General features: G+C 58.0%; 1 protein-coding gene across 2 annotated transcripts; it reads left to right on the forward strand.

Moving 5' to 3' along the window:
* The first annotated feature begins 3,868 nt into the window (after positions 1-3,868).
* ARID5A (AT-rich interaction domain 5A) lies at positions 3,869-17,148 on the forward strand. 2 transcript variants are annotated; one of them, XM_055539344.1, is made up of 7 exons: positions 3,869-3,980; positions 11,423-11,535; positions 12,896-13,028; positions 13,355-13,407; positions 13,855-13,952; positions 14,159-14,318; positions 14,696-17,148. In XM_055539344.1, exons 1-7 carry the CDS (start codon positions 3,977-3,979, stop codon positions 15,911-15,913), a joined length of 1,779 nt encoding a protein of 592 aa, XP_055395319.1. In that variant the 5' UTR covers positions 3,869-3,976; the 3' UTR covers positions 15,914-17,148. The 2 variants fall into 2 exon arrangements, with proteins under 2 accessions (XP_055395319.1, XP_055395320.1); XM_055539345.1 differs by lacking the exons at positions 3,869-3,980; positions 12,896-13,028 and having other exon boundaries at positions 11,431-11,535.
* Positions 17,149-17,688: the final 540 nt, after the last annotated feature.

Below are 17,688 nucleotides of genomic sequence, written 5' to 3' on the forward strand. Positions count from 1 at the left end.
AGAAATGATTTATTTGTAATGTCTTTATGGGAAGAATGCATTCGTGGGTTTTTCTTTTTTTGAATTAATCTATTTGAGACAGCAGGACATGGAGGGCCCAGGCGACTTCTCTCATGCCATCAGGGGCTGGATCCGATGGTTAGATAATGCAGGAGGAGGGTAGCTGTGGGTAGGAGGTGAAGGTATATCAGATAGTGGCTTGACCAACAGGCATGTTTGATTTTAGGGAAGCAAATGGAGATGTCATTCCTCTGCAAGATTTATTGGCTGTTGTAAATTACTTTCTATTGCAAACAGTTGCCTCAGGAGGCAATTAAATTTAGATCATATTGTTTCCAGGTTGACACAGGCAGGTGTTGACTTGCTGAGGCTTTGCACAACAGCCACTGTCTGTAAGAGTGTGTTCGACTGCCTGGGATGGCAGAATAACTCTATCCTGTGTGGGATGATCTGCTGCTTTGTCAGGCAATGAGTCTATTCAGCCTGGGAGGGTGGGGTTGGCCTAGACTGGGATGCTGAGGGTAGTGCCTAGGCCTCTACCCCAAACCTTGGGCAAACAGTCCTAATAGGATGGCAGTCCGGTGGTCGAGACTCAGAGCTTTCACTGCCAAGGGCGAGGGTTTGATCCCTGGTATGGGAGCTAAGATCCTGCAAGCTGTGGCTCCCTGCCACTGAAAAAAAAGAATGGACAAAGCTTTTCTACCACAGCATCTGCCAACACAGCCTCAGGTCTCCTGGAGGGCTTATAAACTGGGAAGTGTGGGGGCACTATCATAATCACCATTATAATGATTGTTAGAGGCAGTTACTATTGTTGACGATGTGTCTGTTACCAAATCTGCAGGCACAGACTTTTATAAAATGACCCATTATGAGGTAGACAAGGGAGCCCACGTGTTGTCCACTCTGGACTGGGCCTGGAGAGTTCTTCCATCCCAGAGCCAAAGGATGAGGGAGAGTTTCAGGGTCACCAAACTACCACCCTGGCCACCTGTTTAGGCTGATGGCTGGGCGATGAGTGCAAACAGGGTTGGTGAATGCACGGGTCCTAGGGCTCCTTAACCAGCTGTGTTTCCAGTCGGCGCTTTGTCATGGATTCCAGGCCTCACTGCCAACTATCGCTGGACATCTCCCTGGCCCATCATGTCCTCACCAGCGCTCAAGTCTCCCCTTCACGCTTTCTCCTTCTCAGGCTGTGTTCCCTGATTCAGCTAACAGCATTGCCAAGAAGCTCTGAGGGGAATGACTGAGGGGCCTGACTGGGGCTCGGGTGCTCAGCTCCACCATTTACCAGCTGTCTTACTGAGCCAATTAATCCTCTGGAGGCTCAGTTTTATAGTGTAAAATTAGGAAATGCATAGTGCTGTTTGTATTAAAACTAATCAACAATTTGCGGTTGCTTACTCTGTGTTAGGACAGGGTTCAAGTCCATATGTGAGACCTTGGCTCTTTTTTCAAATTGTGGAAAAATACGCATTACATGAAATTTACCATTTTTAAGTATACAGTTCAGGGACTTGAAGTACAGCCACATTTTTGTGCAACCATCACCACCATTCATCTTCTGAAATTTTTCATCTTGCAAAACTGAAAATCTGTGCTTATTAAATGTGTGTGTGTTAGTCACTCGGTCATGTCCCACTCTTTGCAATCCCATCTACTGTAGTCTGCCAGGCTCCTCTGTCCATGGAATCCTCCAGGCAAGAATACTGGAGTGGGTTGCCATTCCTTTCTCCAGGGGATCTTCCAGAACCAGGGATCGAACCCAGGTCTCCTGCTTTGGAGGCAGAGTCTTTACCATCTGAGCTGCTGCTGCTGCTGCTATGTCACTTCAGTCGTGTCCGACTCTGTGCGACCCCAGAGACGGCAGCCCACCAGGTTCCCCCGTCCCTTGGATTCCCCAGGTAAGAACACTGGAGTGGGTTGCCATTTCCTTCTCCAATGCATGAAAGTGAAAAGTGAAAGTGAAGTCGCTCAGTCGTGTTCGACTCTTCACGACCCCATGGACTGCAGCCTACCAGGCTCCTCCATCCATAGGATTTTCCAAGCAAGAGTACTGGAGTGGGGTGCCATTGCCTTCTCCAAGCCTTATTAAATACTAACTCCCTATCCTGCCTCCCTCCCTCCAGCCCTTGGCAACCATAAGTGAAGTGAAGTGGCTCAGTCATGTCCGACTCTTTGCAATCCCATGGACTGTAGCCTACCAGGCTCCTCCGTCCATGGAATTTTCCAGGCAAGAGTACTGGAGTGGGTTGCCATTTCCTTCTCCAGGGGATCTTTCTGACCCAGGGATTGAACCCAGGTCTCCTGCATTGCAGGCAGACGCTTTACCATCTGAGCCACCAGGGAAGCCTGGCAACCATAATTCTATACTATTTGTTCCATGAATTTGACTCTAAGTACTTTATATACGTGGAATCATACAGTATTTGTAGCTTGTGTCTGGTTTATTTTACTTAGCATAATGTCTTCAAGTTTCATCCATGTTGTGGAACACGTGAGAATTTCCTTCCTTTTTCAGACTGAGTGATATTCCACTGTATGTACATACCACAGTTTCGGGCTTCCCTGATAGCTCAGTTGGTAAAGAATCCACCTGCAATGCAGGAGACTCCGGTTAGATTCCTAGGTCAGGAAGATCCCCTGGAGAAGGGATAGGCTACCCGCTCCAGGATTCTTGGGCTTCCCTTGTGGATCAGCTGGTAAAGAATCTGCCTTAATGCAGGAGACCTGGGTGGTTGGGAAGATCCCCTGGAGAAGGGAAAGGCTACCCACTCTAGTATTCTGGCCTGGAGAATTCCACAGAGTTTATAGTTCATGAGTCACAAAGAGTCGGACACAACTGAGTGACTTTCACTTTCACCACAGTTTAGGGGCTTCCCTGATGGCTCAGCAGTAAAGAACCCGCCTGCAATGCAGGAGATACATGAAGGATACATGTGTTTGATCCCTGGGTTGGGAAGATCCCCTGGAGGAAGAAATGGCAACCCACTCCAGTATTCTTGCCTGAAAAATCCCATGGACAGAGGAGCCTGGGTGGGCCATAGTCCAAAGAGCGGCAAAGACTTGGGTGCAACCGAGTACAGACCACAGTTTAGCCATTCATCCATCAATGGACACTGGATTGCTCCTACTCTTTGGCTATTGTGAACAATGCTTCCAGACCTTGAATTCTTAAACCCAAGAGAAAACCCAAGTTTTCTCTTCTGTGAGGTGAATATGGCTGAGTTACTTCTCCCTCTGGCAGAAGCCCAGCTGCAGCTGGCTCAGCATCTCCTAAGACCCTTACTCCACTGGAAGCCTCATCTCCCCAAGCAGGGATCATGCCCCCCCTTTCCACTGCTCACCTTGTAGCTGCCCTCTCTGTCTTTGAGAAATAGGTGGACACGGGCCCCTGTCAGCAGGTTTCCTGCCCCAGGCATTTCTGGGCCCCCACAGAGCTTTGGCCGAGGACTTGTTACTTTGGAAGGGGTCCTTGTTTAGCTTTCACCAACCATCTCTACTTCTAAGCTGGGCTGGAAGGGAGATGGGAGAGGTCTTCCACCCAGTTCAAGTCAAAATCGGAAGCGCTTTGCTACCCCACCCAGACCCCAGTGCCCTGCTTAAGACCAAAGAGGACATTTCCAAGACTCGAGTTTTGCCTCCAGCGGCGCAAGGAAGCCGTGACTCCTGGCTGTCCTACCTCAGCCCCTCCGGGTGAGGAGCCCAGCTCCGCAGCTTCTTCGCCTGTGGAGGGAGAGAGCACACTACAGCTCCCAGAGTTCTGCGGGCTGAGGAGGCGGTCCCCATCGCTCGCGGAAGAGTTGGACCCACCAACCGGAGCCCAGAGCGGGGCTGGGGGCGGGCAGGGGCGGGGCCGGGGGGGGGTTGGTGGCCGGCGAGCGGCGCCTCTGGGTCAGTCGCGCGGGGAGCGCGGGGTCCGGAGAGAGGAACGCGAGGAGGGTGCTGTGGTGGCGCCGCGCGCGCTCTCCGGACCATGGGTAAGTGGCTCTGCGGTGCGTCCAGGACGGGACGGGACGGGCGGCCCCGCGCGAGGGCGAGTTTGTGGCGCCCGGTCTTTCCCGGCGCTCGCGGCGGTCGGTGCTGCCTTGGGGGGCGAGCGGGGGCTGGGAGTGGACTCGGGGGTTGAGAGCGCGGGGAGGTAGTCTGGCCCGGGACGCCCGCGTCCTCCCGCCGCGAGCCGGAGCCAAAGCCTAGTGTCGGGCGCGCGCTGTTCGAAAAAAGGAAAGACAAAAAGTTTTGGCGGCCAAGGGGCTTCCCGGGCGTTTATCTCGAAACTCTCTTCGTCGTCTCTTGACTGAAATTTACCAAGTCCTGTACGGTTCTGTCATCCCACTTCCTGCTGTGGTTTTCAATCTCGAGCTGGTCTCAGCTAATTTGTTGTGACAGCTGTCCGCAGCAGTTCCGTCTGCAGTACCCCCGCCCCCCACCCTCCCCTCTCCCCTCCCCGCCGTCACATCCCGGCGGTTCTCAGAATCCGCCGGCGCCGCCGAGAAGGGGCACCGGGTCCGCTGGGCGCGCGGGGCGCTTTCCACTGCGGCCGCCGTTTCCTGAAAGTGACTCTGCGCTGGTTTTGAAGAACTTGCTCAATGCATTTTGAAGAATCAACTGTTCCTCTTTAAGCCGAGAGTTGTACTGATCCTTCGGCGGTTACCGGCTTCTTGCCCCCGACCCTTTCTCTTTCCTCTTCCCTTTTTTCTTTTTTTTCCCGTAGTCTCTCCTCTTCTTGTCTCCGGTCCACCCTCCTCTGTATCCTCCCACTCCCAACCCCCGGCAGGGAAGAAGTAACTTCCTTCTTTGATCCGCTCATCTTTCTCTTGTGTCTCTTTTTTCCCCTTGGGGCTACAGAAGGGACAGCGTGGCGGACCCGCGAGTGATGGGGGGCGGGGAGGGGGTGGAAAACGGAGACGCACGGGCTGCGAGGAGAGAAGCGTTTGGCTTCGCGCTCAGTCTGAATCGCTGCCTCGTCTCTGTCCTTGCGCAGTGTTCAGGGGGTGCGGCCGCGCCGGCCTCAGGCCTCCCCGGAAGGAATGGGGGAGGAGATCGCCCGATGCCGGACCCCCAAGGGTTCAGGGTGCGGGTCTGGCGGCACTGTACTGGCCAGACCCAGGGTCCCTTTCTTTGCGGGGTCGTCAGCTAGCCAAGAGAAGTCCGCGGAGCTGAAGGGAGGATAACAGGTGCTTCTTGCCCCAACTGGAGCACCAAAGTTGGGGGTGTGGGGTCTCTGTGCCCAGAGGCCGTGCTAGGGCGGAGATGGCAGCTAGTGGGTTGGGTCACCAGGGTGGAGGTCCTGTCCAAGCCCTGGACCTCGAACTTGGAATGGCCGTGGTATAAAGGACCTCACAGAATCAGTCCCTCTCTCTGAGGGGCTTACAGCCTGAGAAACTGAGGCTTAGAGACCAGCCCTGGTCTGACAGTGAGGACAGTTTAGGCCTCTGAGACCCTGCCCCTCTCGCCCTTCCCAATGGTCTCCTGTTCCCAGGTGGGAAATTGACCTGGGATGGCCCGCACCCGTCTTGGACCTTGCTTTACCGGCTGGGCTTCGAGAGCCACTCTGGGAGAGCTCTACTAGGAGAGAGAGAAAGAAGAGTGCCCCAGGCAGAAGTCAGGCAGCCTTCCTTTGTCCTGGCTGTGCGTCTACTGTTGACCCACGTCTGGACACGCCGCCACCCAGCCCGGTTTGGTGGGGACACAGGAAGCAGTACAGAGATGGGGCTGTCACTTTCATCACCAGATACCACCCAGACTTGGAGGGACAAGACGGTGGGGACTCAGCCCCACCCTGGATCGGGGTCTTTCAGGACCACCAGATCCTGGGGGTCTGGGGGTTGGTCGTTTCACATTGTGGGGTGCCCCACACCCCCTCTTTTCTACACTCAAGGCTGTCACCTTGGCCCCAGCTACTCCCCAACCCTGGCCCCTCTTCCCTCCCCTGAGACATGGAGGCAGGGCAGGTGGGGGCTGCACGTGTCCAGGTTGTCCGTCTGTCCTCCATGCTGGCTGGAGCACAGCCCTGGGCAGGCCCCCCTCCCCAAACCACTGCTCTGCCAGGCAGCTGGCTCCGAGCTGAGTGGACTGGCCGCTTCAAAGGTTGTCTTTGTTTCAGCTCCAGCTCAAGCCAAAGAGCAACTTAAGCCAACAACCTCAGGCAAGAAGGTGTGGCGAGTCTGCTGGTTGTTATTGAGGCCTCTGTTACCATTATTGTAGTAATTGACACGGTGCTCCCAGTGGGTGACTTTTCATGAAAGGAAGTGTCGCTTCCTTTCCGTCACACCGAGAGTGAGGAGGCGGGGCAGGAGCAGGGGACGAGAGAGTGAGAGGGAGAGAGAGAGGGAGAGTGAGAGAGAGGGAGGGAGAGAGAGAGAGGGAGGGAGAGAGGCCTTGAACTAGGCGCAGCCCAGCTCCTCTCCATCAGTGCAGGTCATGTTTATGAAGCAGCTGCAGAACTCTAGGCACTGAGACACAGTGGAGTGACAGACCTCAGATCTCACACACACACACGCACGCACACAGCCACCTGTGGTTTTTTTGGGGGAGAGCCTCGTTTCTCGCTTCATTCTGCATAGAACATTGGGCCCACTGGGTCTAACAGACCCCTCTTATAGGTGGGAGAACGAAGTAAAGGCCAGAAACACCTGTGTGGGGTCAGAGCCCCCTCCCCACCCTTCCTCCTGCCCCACCTCGTCTGCCTTCAGCTTCTCTGGGAGGACAGGCCCAGGTTCTTGTGAGCAGACTAACAGGGGGGCTGCAGTGTGGCACTGCAGGTCCCCTGGGGAGAGACGGTCAATTTTCACCCTCTGAGCACAGACAAGGAACCTGGGGTCTCGCTTTATTGTTGTTTAGTCGCTAAGTCGTGTCCGACTCTTTGTGACCTCATGGACTGCCAGGCTCCTTTTTCCATGGCATTTCCGGCAAGTACACTGGAGTAGCTTGCCATTTCCTTCACTGGGGGATCTTCCCAACCCAGGGATCGAACCCTCATCTCCTGCATTGGCAGGTAGATTCTTTACCACTGAGCCACCAGGGAAGCCCTGGGGTCTCCCTGCTCCCATTAAAAGACTCTAGACCTTGGAGTCAGTGTCTTGAGACAGGGATACCGCACTGGTTGCAAATCCCAGCTTTGCCGCTAGTAAGCTGTGTGACCTCAGTGAGTTACTGAGCCTCTCAGATCCTCAGATCTTGTAATATCTGTTAATGGGGCAGAGAGATAATAATACCCACTGGGTGCTGGGAAGATGTAGTGAGCCAGTGTTCAGAAGTGCCCAGACCAGGGCCTAGGAGACTGGTTTCAGATGGTGAAGTACATAGTGTGGAGGTGGGGGGTGGCTTGAGAGCAGGGGGCTTCATTTCAGGAGCTTCCTCCTTCACAGCTAGTGACTGAAATTAACCTCTTCACTGCCTCGGTTTTGGGATCGAGGGTTAAGCTTGACTTCCACAGAGCTGTGGAGTTGAGCAGACTGCTGGCACAGGAAGGGCCGTAGCCATGCTGCTGCCACGGCTGCGCGCTGCCCGTGATGGGGCCGGGCCCCACGGCTGGGATGAGGGGCGCCGGGGCTGCGAGCCAGGTCCCGCTGCCGTCGCCAGGGCTCTTCTCACTTGGTTGTCTAGCGGCACGCCAACTGGGGATAAGCTCAGCGGGGGCCACAGGGCCCTTGAGGAGGAGCCCCTGAGCCCTGTGGAGGAGACCTCCATCTGTGGAGACACTGCTCCTGCTTAGGAGGATGCACGTCAGAAAGGCGTTAGCATTTTTCAGAGTAATTTCTAAGTTTAAATGCAACTCGGTCAAAAACCCCAGTGGCTTTTGTTTCTTTCTTCTCCTTCATCCTTTCCCTCTCTCTCTTTCATCTTGGAATGTGACAGAATTATCCTAAAGTTCAGATGGAATTTTTTCAGAGGAGTAACGATGGGGGACTTGAGCTCTGGATAGTAAGTTTTGTTACAACGCAACAGAAATTAAAACTGTGCATGGGTCCAGCATTCCACAAGGAATGAAAGAGAACAGAAAGCCCAAAACCAGCTCGCAGAGTGTTCCTTACAAACCTTTCGATTGTGGGGGAAGTAGAATTTCAAACTATGCGGGGAGGAGATCACTCAGTCTATGCTGGGGTCTCCGGAGCTGGGCAGACAGGACTCACCCGGCCCATATGGGAGGGGGTTTCGGACTTACTTCTCAAGGCAGAACTCTTTTTCCAAATGAAGATTTAGCGGGAACTACGATCTCGCAATGACTGGAGAAGAGAGGGAGAGGACAGGCTGGGGAAGGAGGGTGAAGACTCTCCTCACGCCCCTCATCCAGGGCTGTGGCCCAGGTGGGCGAGAATGGAGGCCCGTTCCCCCAGACTCGGCCGCGCACAGAGCACAGAGCCAGAGTGTTTTCCCTTTGTGGCTTTCATCCCCGTCTCTGCTGGGGTGAAACAGCTCAGATGGTGACCTCCTTCCCAGGTGACCCAAGTGCCCAAGTCCTGGAGATTTCCCTAGGAGAGTGTGGCCCCCTGCAACCAAGCAGGAGGGACCAGGGCCGCTCTGTCCCGGTGGCCCTTAATTTGGCTGCCCTCTCAGGCCCCCTGGGGAGTTTGAACCCCTGAAGCCCCTGTTGTTGTTTAGGCGTTAAGTCCTGTCTGATTCTTTTGTGACCCCACAGATTGTAGCCTGCCAAGCTCCCCGTCCATGGGATTTCCCAGGCTAGTATACTGGAGTGGGTTGCCATTTCCTTCTCTAGGGGGTCTTCCTGACCCAGGGATGGATCCCATGTCTCCTGCATTGGCAGATGGGTTCTTTATTGCGGAGCCACCAGGAAACCCCTGGTGCCCCGTGCAGGACCTTAAGTCGTACTCATGTTGGGGGAGGGTGGGAGAGACAGGCACCATGTCTTTTAAATTTTCCCTGGTGATTCCAGTGGGCCCTGGTCCCACCACCTTCTTTCCCTGAGGCCCGCCGATCTGCAGGAGGGTGCCAGTGAGAAGCCTCGTCACAGGAACAGGTGGAGAGAGTCCTTCGGAGCTGAGCATTTTCCCTTCAGGAAAGAAGGGACAGAGGATGTGAAAGCAGAGCAGAGAAGGCAGGAAGGGAAAGGAGAAAAGCTGGGGGGACAGAGGCGTGCCGATTAGCTGAAGGCTTCAGGATTCACGGATAGTTAGCAAAGGACCGCAGTGTCTTTCTTCCCCCCACCCCCGCCCCAATTCACAGAAGGAAAGAAGGTGCAGAGTTGCCCAGGGCCCGGTTGGAAAGGCATCGTCAGGGGTGGGAGGGGTCAGTGATTAGCACCCAGTTATTTCTGGAGATTGGCTATGTCTCTGGTGATCAGGAGCCGGCCTGCAAGGACGGCCCAGGCCCAATTAGCATGAGGCTCGGTTTCTCTTCCAGGCTTATTTGGACTCCCCATCAAAGCTTGTGGATGTTGGTGATAAGCACCACAGCCTTAGTGATGGCGAGGCCAGGCCCCTGGACGGGTGGTCAGACAGACCTTGCTTTGAATGTGGTCCCCCAGGGAGGCAGGCAACTTAATCTCTCTTTAAAACGGGATCCCTCGGGGACTCACTGAGAGAACATACATATGAAAGGGCCAGGGACACAGAGCCGAGAACCTGCGTGGCACTTCCGTGAACAGCCGCCCAAGGGGACACTGTCCAGCAGTCAGAGGTTCTACGGCTCAGGCTTCTGGGTATCGCTGGCCTTGAGGGTCACTCTGCTGCGGGTTTCTTCTTTATTTTTGGCTGCGCTAGGTCTTTGTCACTGCACAGGCTTTTTCTCCAGTTGCAGTGAGCAGGTTCTACCGCGGTTGTGGAGGGCATGCTTCTCACTGTGGTGGCTTCTCTTGTTGAAGAGCACAGGTTCTTGGCTGGAGGGTTTCAGTAGTTGTGGGTCCCCCGCCCCCGGCTCTAGAGCCCAGGCTCAGTAGTTTTGGCTCACAGGTTTAGTTGCTCCACAGCATGTGGGATCTTCCCAGACCAGGGATCAAACCCATATCTCCTGCATCGTCAGGCGGATTCTTTATCACTGAGCCCCTAGGGAAGCCCAGGTTTCTTGTTCTTAGTTTCTTTTCTACCTGGGACGGAGGAGGAATCTTGCAGGTTCCCAGCAGTAAGGATTTTCTGAGCTGGAGTGAACCAGGACAGTTCATGGAACATGAACAGAAAGGAGGAAAGAAAGTGTGGTCTCACACGGCCAATCACCCACTGCGTGGCCAGAGCGGCTTCCAGTGGCTATGTCTTTGCAGCCATCAACTCACAGGATGCCCTTAGGACAACTGAGCTCCTGGCTCCTCCCTGCCCTCCATCAGGTTGTTGTGGAGCTCAGACAGTCAAGAATCCACCTGCAATGCAGAAGACCCGGGTTCCATCCCTGGGTTGGGAAGATCTCCTGGAGAAGGGAATGGCTACCTGCTCCAGTATTTTTGCATGGAATATCCCACGGACAGAGGAGACATTTTCCCTTACCTGCCACCTGCTGTGTGGGGGTGCTGGGCGGCCTCACCAAGCTGTCAGGAGGCCAGACAAGCCATGGGCATCTCAGTCTGGATGGCCCCATCCGTATGGTGTGAGGAGGTGAGGATGACTAGAGAGAAGTGCTGTGTTTGGCTGAGGGCTGGGAAGGGCCCCCCACTACCTGCTTGGGGCTTGTCAGGTGAGACCTGAAGGGTCACCAGGAGCCATGAAGGCGAGGGGAGTGTGTGGCCTAATTACGGGCAGTTAGGACTCTGCTGGGCTTCCCAGGTGGCACTAGTGGTAAAGAAGCTGCCTGCCAGTGCAGGAGACGCCAGAGACGCGAGTTTGATCCCTGGGTCAGGAAGATCCCCTAGAGGAGAGCATGGCAACCCACTCTAGTATTCTTGCCTGAAGAATCCCATGGATGGAGGAGTCTGGTGGGCTACAGTCTCTGGAGTTGCAAACAAATCAGACATGACTAAGCATGCATGGGATCATGAGGGATGCTTAAGAAAAGCTTGGCTGCTTCATAAATGGGAACTTTCTTCTTGGTTATTCATGGAGGGTCTATGGTCCCAGCAGCCCCCATGGTGCTTTGAGGACCCACAAACATGGGAGCCTCTGCAGCTCTCTTAGCAGCCGCTGCAAATACTCTCTGATGTGGAGAGGTGGGGTTTGGAGACAGTTTCCCCGAGCACCATGGCCCCAGCCTTCTCTGACTTGACCCCAGGGTGACTAAGGGTCTCCCTTCATAGTTTTGGGAAGAGGGCTAAATGGAGTAAGGAAAACCGGCAGGTGTGGCATGGGTGGGGCTGTGGGAGCGGCAGAGTCAGGGGAACCCGTGTGGTTCAGAGGCCGCCTGCAGCAGCTGGGCACCACAAGCAGAGGGTGGCAAGGACTGACCCCCACCAGGCCATTCGGATGCCACGCTGCCCTCCTGCCACCCACTCCTCCGCCAGCATCTCATGTTCTCACTCTCCCCTGCCCTTCTCCCCCAGCACCTCCGGTCAAAGGGAAAAGGAAGCAGTCAGAGGAAGGGGAGCCCCTAGACCCACCAGTGTCTCCTCAGCCCGATGGTGAGCCGAGAAGCCGGAGCCCCGTGCACCTGGAGGTGAGTTGGGCCACCCCTCCCCCTCTGGGGGCCTCTTTCCTGCCCCTCACTTTGCCCCACCTGTGTGCAGCCTCCCAGGTGACTTGGAGACGCCCTGGAGATGTGTTCCCTAACCCCCCCAACCCTAAAAGAGTCCAGAGAGGGGCACAGCCCCACTGTCTGGGGCCTTGACTGGGCGCTGGGCAGACGGGAGGGCTCGCCCATCACCTCTGGCTGGACTTTCAGGCTTGGTTTTCACAGCAGAACCCTTCTGCATGAGGCTGGCCTGGAGCCCTGATCTATGAGACAGGGTAAGCTCTGTTCTGCAAGGTTAGGCGGCACGTGCGCCCTTCTGCCCCGCAGTGAGATCGGCGCTGCCGCGCGGCCAGCCCAGTCATAGCCCTTAGCCTCTGCTTCAGTGCTCTCTGGCCATTTGCTTCGGAGGCACAGGCTGGAGGGAGCTGCAAATGGGAACAGGTTTTAACAGATTTCCTGGAGTTCAGAGAAGAGGAACAGAAAAGCATGTTCGTCTGAAGAGCAGTGGTCAGAGTGCCTCTGTTTTGAGGCACGGCACTGTGTTCCAATTTCATAGGTAACGTGCAAGCTGGCATGTTTATTTCCAGAGGTCTTTGATTAGTCAAAACTACGGTCATGACACTTTGAATAGAGTATTTTTGGAACACATGGCTCTCTGCACGGTTCTCACCCTGATGATGGTTGCCAGCCCTCTCGTGTTTGGGGCCACCCCAGCTGGGACCCCAACCCCAGCCCAACAGTAGCCCCTGCCCTGAGCCACCAGCCACAGGAAGAGCATCAGGAGAAATTCCCACTGGGAGCAGAAACCAAAAGACCTGTGCATTGGACACAAGGGCCCTTTGGAGCCCAGGACAGGGTCTCTCCTTCCCGCACTGAGCACATGAATGGCAGACCACGGAAGCAAGCCTGGTGGAATGGCCCCACACAGATGAACGCACCATCCTTTGGTTTGGACCACAGGGGCCACTGGGGGCCCCAGGGCCACAGAGCCTGCCTCCAGGAGCTCAGAGTCTGGTAGAGGAGCTGAGATGGCGACGTGACAACCTACAGCCAGGTGAAGAAGATCAGAAGCTTGGAGAAGGGGCAGGGCTGCTCCCATGGCCATCCCTGTAACCAGGCCTCTTGGATCCTGACCTGGGGTCCTGGGCTAATGTGGAACACCTCTGTTCTGACCCCAGGAACAACCTCTGCAGCCCAGAGTTGGGTGTGAGGGTCTGCTCCCTCCTCTGGGAGCCTGGAGTTGGTGGCCATGCATCTCCTCCCTCCCCAGCAGCCAGTGGTTCCACCTCTCCGCAGCCTCCTACCAACTGGGGGCTCATCCCACTGCCTCGTGTTCTTTCCCCAGGAGCCCCCCGAGGCAGGCGGGGAGCGGGAGGAGGAGCAGGAGGAGGAGCAGGCCTTCCTGGTCAGCCTCTACAAGTTCATGAAGGAGCGACACACGCCCATCGAGAGGGTGCCCCATCTCGGCTTCAAGCAGAGTGCGTCCCCGGGGTGCAGGCACGGGAGGGGGGCCCAGCAGGGGACCTCCATTCGGGGCGACCCCCGACGTGCCAGCCCACCGGGGTTGCACACAGAAAGGCTGCCCCCCTCCAGGCACTGGCCTGGCAGTGGGTGTGGCCAGATGTCCATCCTCACAGGCCACTGGGCCCCCAGCACACAGGGTGCGGTCTGCCCAGCCATCCTGGTGGCCCTGTCTGGGTATGTGCTGGTTCTGTGCCAGCCTGACAGGGCCATGGGGACAGGCAGCTGGCTGCCCCCTCCTCCCACCAAGACTGACAGGGGTCCCGCCCCCTTTTGTCCCCAGTTAACCTGTGGAAGATCTACAAGGCCGTGGAGAAGCTAGGGGCCTATGAACTGGTAAGGATGGCTCCTCTGAGTCCTCACCCTGCCGCGTCTCCCAGCACATCAGCTGTGCCCCTGGGGCCTCGGGAAAAGAGGGAGCTTAGCAGACCTGCCCTTTCCCGTCGGCAGGAGGATGAGGCGGTGTCCAAACCCTGCCCTTTCCCCAGCTCCCTGTGCGCTGCAGGGAGGAGGGACCTGCCCTATCTGCCGTTCTTTGGTGTTCCGAGCAAGATCGTCACCCTTTCCATCTGTCCTGTCCTTGCACTCACCAAGGGCCAGTGCTCAGGCAGCCCCTGGGAGGGGGACTTGGCTGGCTGCTGGCCAGGGGAGGCCCCTCCAACCTCCCCGCCCCTGCTGGCAGAGAAGCAATTAGAAACAGCCTCCGGGTGGGGACCCCGAGCTGCGAGGACCCCGCAGGCAGGGGGCACCCGCCAGCTGTGCCCTGACGTGGCGCCCTTGCAGGTGACTGGCCGCCGCCTCTGGAAGAATGTGTACGACGAGCTGGGGGGCAGCCCGGGCAGCACCAGCGCGGCCACATGCACGCGCCGCCACTACGAGAGGTGCGGGGCCCCGGGGCCGTCACCCGGCAACTCCGCTGGGCGGTGGGGCTGGGGGCGGGTGACGGCCCCCGCGGCTGGGGGGTGTCTGTGTGCTGGTCGGGCAGGGGTGTTGGCAGTCTGGGCTGGGGGGGAAGCTGGGGTGGGCCTAGAGGGTGGGAGCCTCCTGCCAGCCCGGCCCCCTGGCAACATGCCTTGTTCTTCCCCAGGCTGGTCCTCCCATACGTGCGGCACCTGAAGGGGGAGGATGACAAGCCCCTGCCCCCCTCCAAGCCCAGGAAGCAGTACAAGATGGCCAAGGAGCCTCGGGGGGATGATGGGGCCACTGAGAGGCCAAAGAAGGTCAAGGAGGAGAAGCGGGTGGACCAGGTGAGCTCTGAGCCCCATGCCATGCCTCTCAAAGCGCCCCTTACCAGCTCACTGTGGCTGCCGAGCTCCCTGCCTGGAACCCCCAGAACACCCCCCTCCCCCAAGGGCAGCACCGGGCGGGGGGCAAGGGTCATAGAGTGGTTCACTACTTGAGGGCCCTCAAGTTGGGGGTACACGTGGAGTCTGAGTCCTAGCCTGCACCCCATTTCACCAGTCCCCGAGTCCTGACACCAGCTGTGTCTGTTCAGGGGATGGGACGCCTTTTGACAGTTTTGCACGAAGGTGCTGGAAGGGCTGGCTCCCTCCTGTCCCCACGTCCCCAGGTCAGCATTGCATGGCTCACCACAGCCCTGAGGCTTGGCCTTTTCTCATTCTAGCTGATGCCAGCAAAGACCAAAACAGATGCCCCTGACCTGGCAAGGCTTCCTAGCCAGGAGACACCCAGAGACGGCATGGAGCAGCGAGGCCTGGCTGCGGGGCCCTCTCTGCCCTTTTTGGGTGCCAGTGGCTGCCCTGAGGCCTACAAACGGCTCCTGTCCAGCTTCTACTGCAGAGGGACACATGGTATCATGTCACCGCTGGCCAAAAAGAAGCTCCTGGCCCAGGTGAGCAAGGCGGAGGCCTTGCAGTGTCAGGAGGAGGGCTGTCGCCACGGGGCAGGTGGGGAGCCCCAGGCACCCCCAGCCGCCCCGCCCATGGAGAGTCCCCAGAGCCCAGGAGGGCCGGCCGAGGACTCCAGGCACCGGCTGACACCTCTGGAAGGAAGGCAGGCCCCTGGGGGCGGCCTCTGGGGGGAGACACAGGCAGGCCCTCGCCCGTCGGCCCCCGTCGTCACCGGCTGCTTCCACGCCTACCCCAGCGAGGTGCTGAAGCCTATCAGCCAGCGTCCCAGGGACCTTTTCCCCAGTCTTAAAGATAGGGTGTTGTTGGGGCCCCCTGCCAAGGAGGAGGGGCTGCCAGCCAAAGAGCCCCCACTGGTGTGGGGCGGGGATGCCGGCCGCCCTTCTGCATTCCACAAGGGCAGCTCCAGAAAGGGCAGCCTCTGCCCCAAACCCAAAGCCTGCTGGGTGTCCCCCATGACCAAGGTCCCTGCTGAGAGCCCCGTGCCCCTGCCCACCTTCCCGAGCAGCCCAGGCCTGGGCCACAAGCGCAGCCTGGCGGAAGACGGCTCGGTCCACGGCGGCAAAAAACTGCGGGCAGTGTCTCCCTTTCTGAAGGAGGCGAACGCCCAGGAGTGTGGGACCAAGCCCGGGGGCCCTGACCTGGCCGTCTCCTGCCTGCTGGGCCCCGCCCTCCCGGAGGCCTACAGGGGTACCATGCTGCGCTGTCCACTGAACTTTGCTGGCACCCTGGGCCCCTTAAAGGGCCAGGCCACCCTCCCCTTCAGCCCCCTGGTCATCCCTGCCTTCCCGGCCAACCTGCTGGCCGCCACAGCACCCTCGCCCATGACCGCTGGCCTGATGCACCTCCCACCGGCATCCTTTGACGGTGCCCTGTGCCACAGACTCTGCCCGGCCTCGTCTCCATGGCACGTGCCACCTGCCACAGCCTACACAGCACCCCACTTCTCCTTCCACCTCAACACCAAGCTGTAGGTCTGAGCCTGCCATGCTGTGTGCAGTCAGGGTCTGACCTCAGCCTGGGGTGGATAGGCACTGCCCGGGGCTCTGAGCCCCTCCTCAGGAGAGCTTGCCTGTGCCTGACAGGGATGGGCCCGGGCTGGGAAGCCTGGCCCAAAAAGGCCCTGGGCAAACTGGGTTTCCCTCTCAAGATGGCAGCCTGAGCCCAGGGGCTGGGGCCCAGTGATGGCATGCCTCAGGAGAAGACATCGAGAGGCGGACAGCTCCCAGCCCGGGCCCCAGAGCAGGGATCGGGGTGGGTGATGGGCCCTGGGGCTGTCCATGCTGCCCATGGAAAGTCCAATAAAACACCAGTGAATACATGCAGCCCTGAGGTGTGCGTGGTGTGGACCTTTGCAGGAGCAGTGAGGCGGGGGTGATCTCGTGGGCAGCGCCACCCATAGGGTGACAGGGGAGCCAAGGAGAGGGACCTGCGCAGCATCCACTCCTGCCTGGGATGCTGTCACTGGGATAAAGAGCAGGGCCATGGCAAACCCAGCCTCCAGCTCATACCTCCGCACGCTGTGCCCTTTGGCTTGTGCCTTCAGCCCACTGGGCTGGTTGAGTCTGGGGACAACCAGCTGTTACCTTCCTCACGGTGCCGATCGGAGTCTGAGGCTCAGAGAGGCTGGGACTTGCTCTGGTTCCCCCGGAGTACATGGGGGAGCAGAGCTGTGCACTGGGGCGTGATCCAGCACCCTGACCTAAACCACATGGATGCCCTGCAGCTGTCAGCAGCGCTCCTGGGGCTCAGGGTGCGAACAGGATGCTGGAGTCGCCTGCCCTGGTGCTGGATGCTGACCTGGGGGGCTGCTGCCAAGTCTTCTTGGTGAGCCCTTCTACTAGCCTGCCGCATGTGCGGGGTGGGGGCACAGGTGGTTCCCACCGGGGGCGCCTGGAGGGAAAAGGGGATGAAGGGGATCAGAATCTTCACCTGGGCATCTGCCTTCTTCCTGATGCGGTTGTTCCCGGGGCTCAGACCCTGCAGCCTAATGCCCTCCTTCCTACAGGCTCTGCCTGGGGAGCAGTGTGCTCTCACCTGTCGCTGTGGGAGGGGTACCCCGTCAGAGGCATTGCTCCCCTTCCCTCCTCAGGCTGCCTGTTCTTAGAACCTGGGCACAGCCACCGGCCAAGCTCCATACAGGTTTCTGGAAAGGCAGTGCCATTACTGGCCCGGGTCCTGACTTCCGATCTCAGATGTATCAGCTGATGATGGATGAACACGCAGGCTCTGAAGGGATCCCCCTGCTCCCTGCTGTGGGGAGACGCCAGCACAAGTAGCGGATCTCCAGCCCTGAGCTCCGCACCCCTGAGCTCCGCACCCCTGCAGGCACCCACGTGCTCCCATCTCTGAGTCTATGGGGTCTCCGTGGTTGACAAGGAGTAGGGAGAGGTCTGAGAACTCCCACCACCCTCCTGGCAAGTGCCCTCGGTGCTGGGCTGCAGGTCTTTTAGAGTCACATCCCCTGTGACTCCAGTGTTCTTGCCTGGAGAACCCCAGGGACAGGGGAGCCTGGTGGGCTGTCGTCGCTGGGGTCGAAAAGAGTCGGACACGACTGAAGCGACTTAGCAGCAGCAGCAGGCCCTGTGCTGGGCTGCAGGTGTTTTAGAGTCAGATCCCCTGGATATGGGCATCTGCTGTGTGCGGGGCCCTGCCTGATGTGGGGCAGGGTCGCTGGAGTCCCCTTCATTTGCAAAGCCACAGCGGCCTTTTCCCAGCACAGAAGTGGGCCGTTGGCCTGGCAACAGGA

Source organism: Bubalus kerabau, chromosome 11 (assembly GCF_029407905.1).
Source record: "Bubalus kerabau isolate K-KA32 ecotype Philippines breed swamp buffalo chromosome 11, PCC_UOA_SB_1v2, whole genome shotgun sequence".
Taxonomy (NCBI): domain Eukaryota; kingdom Metazoa; phylum Chordata; class Mammalia; order Artiodactyla; family Bovidae; genus Bubalus; species Bubalus kerabau.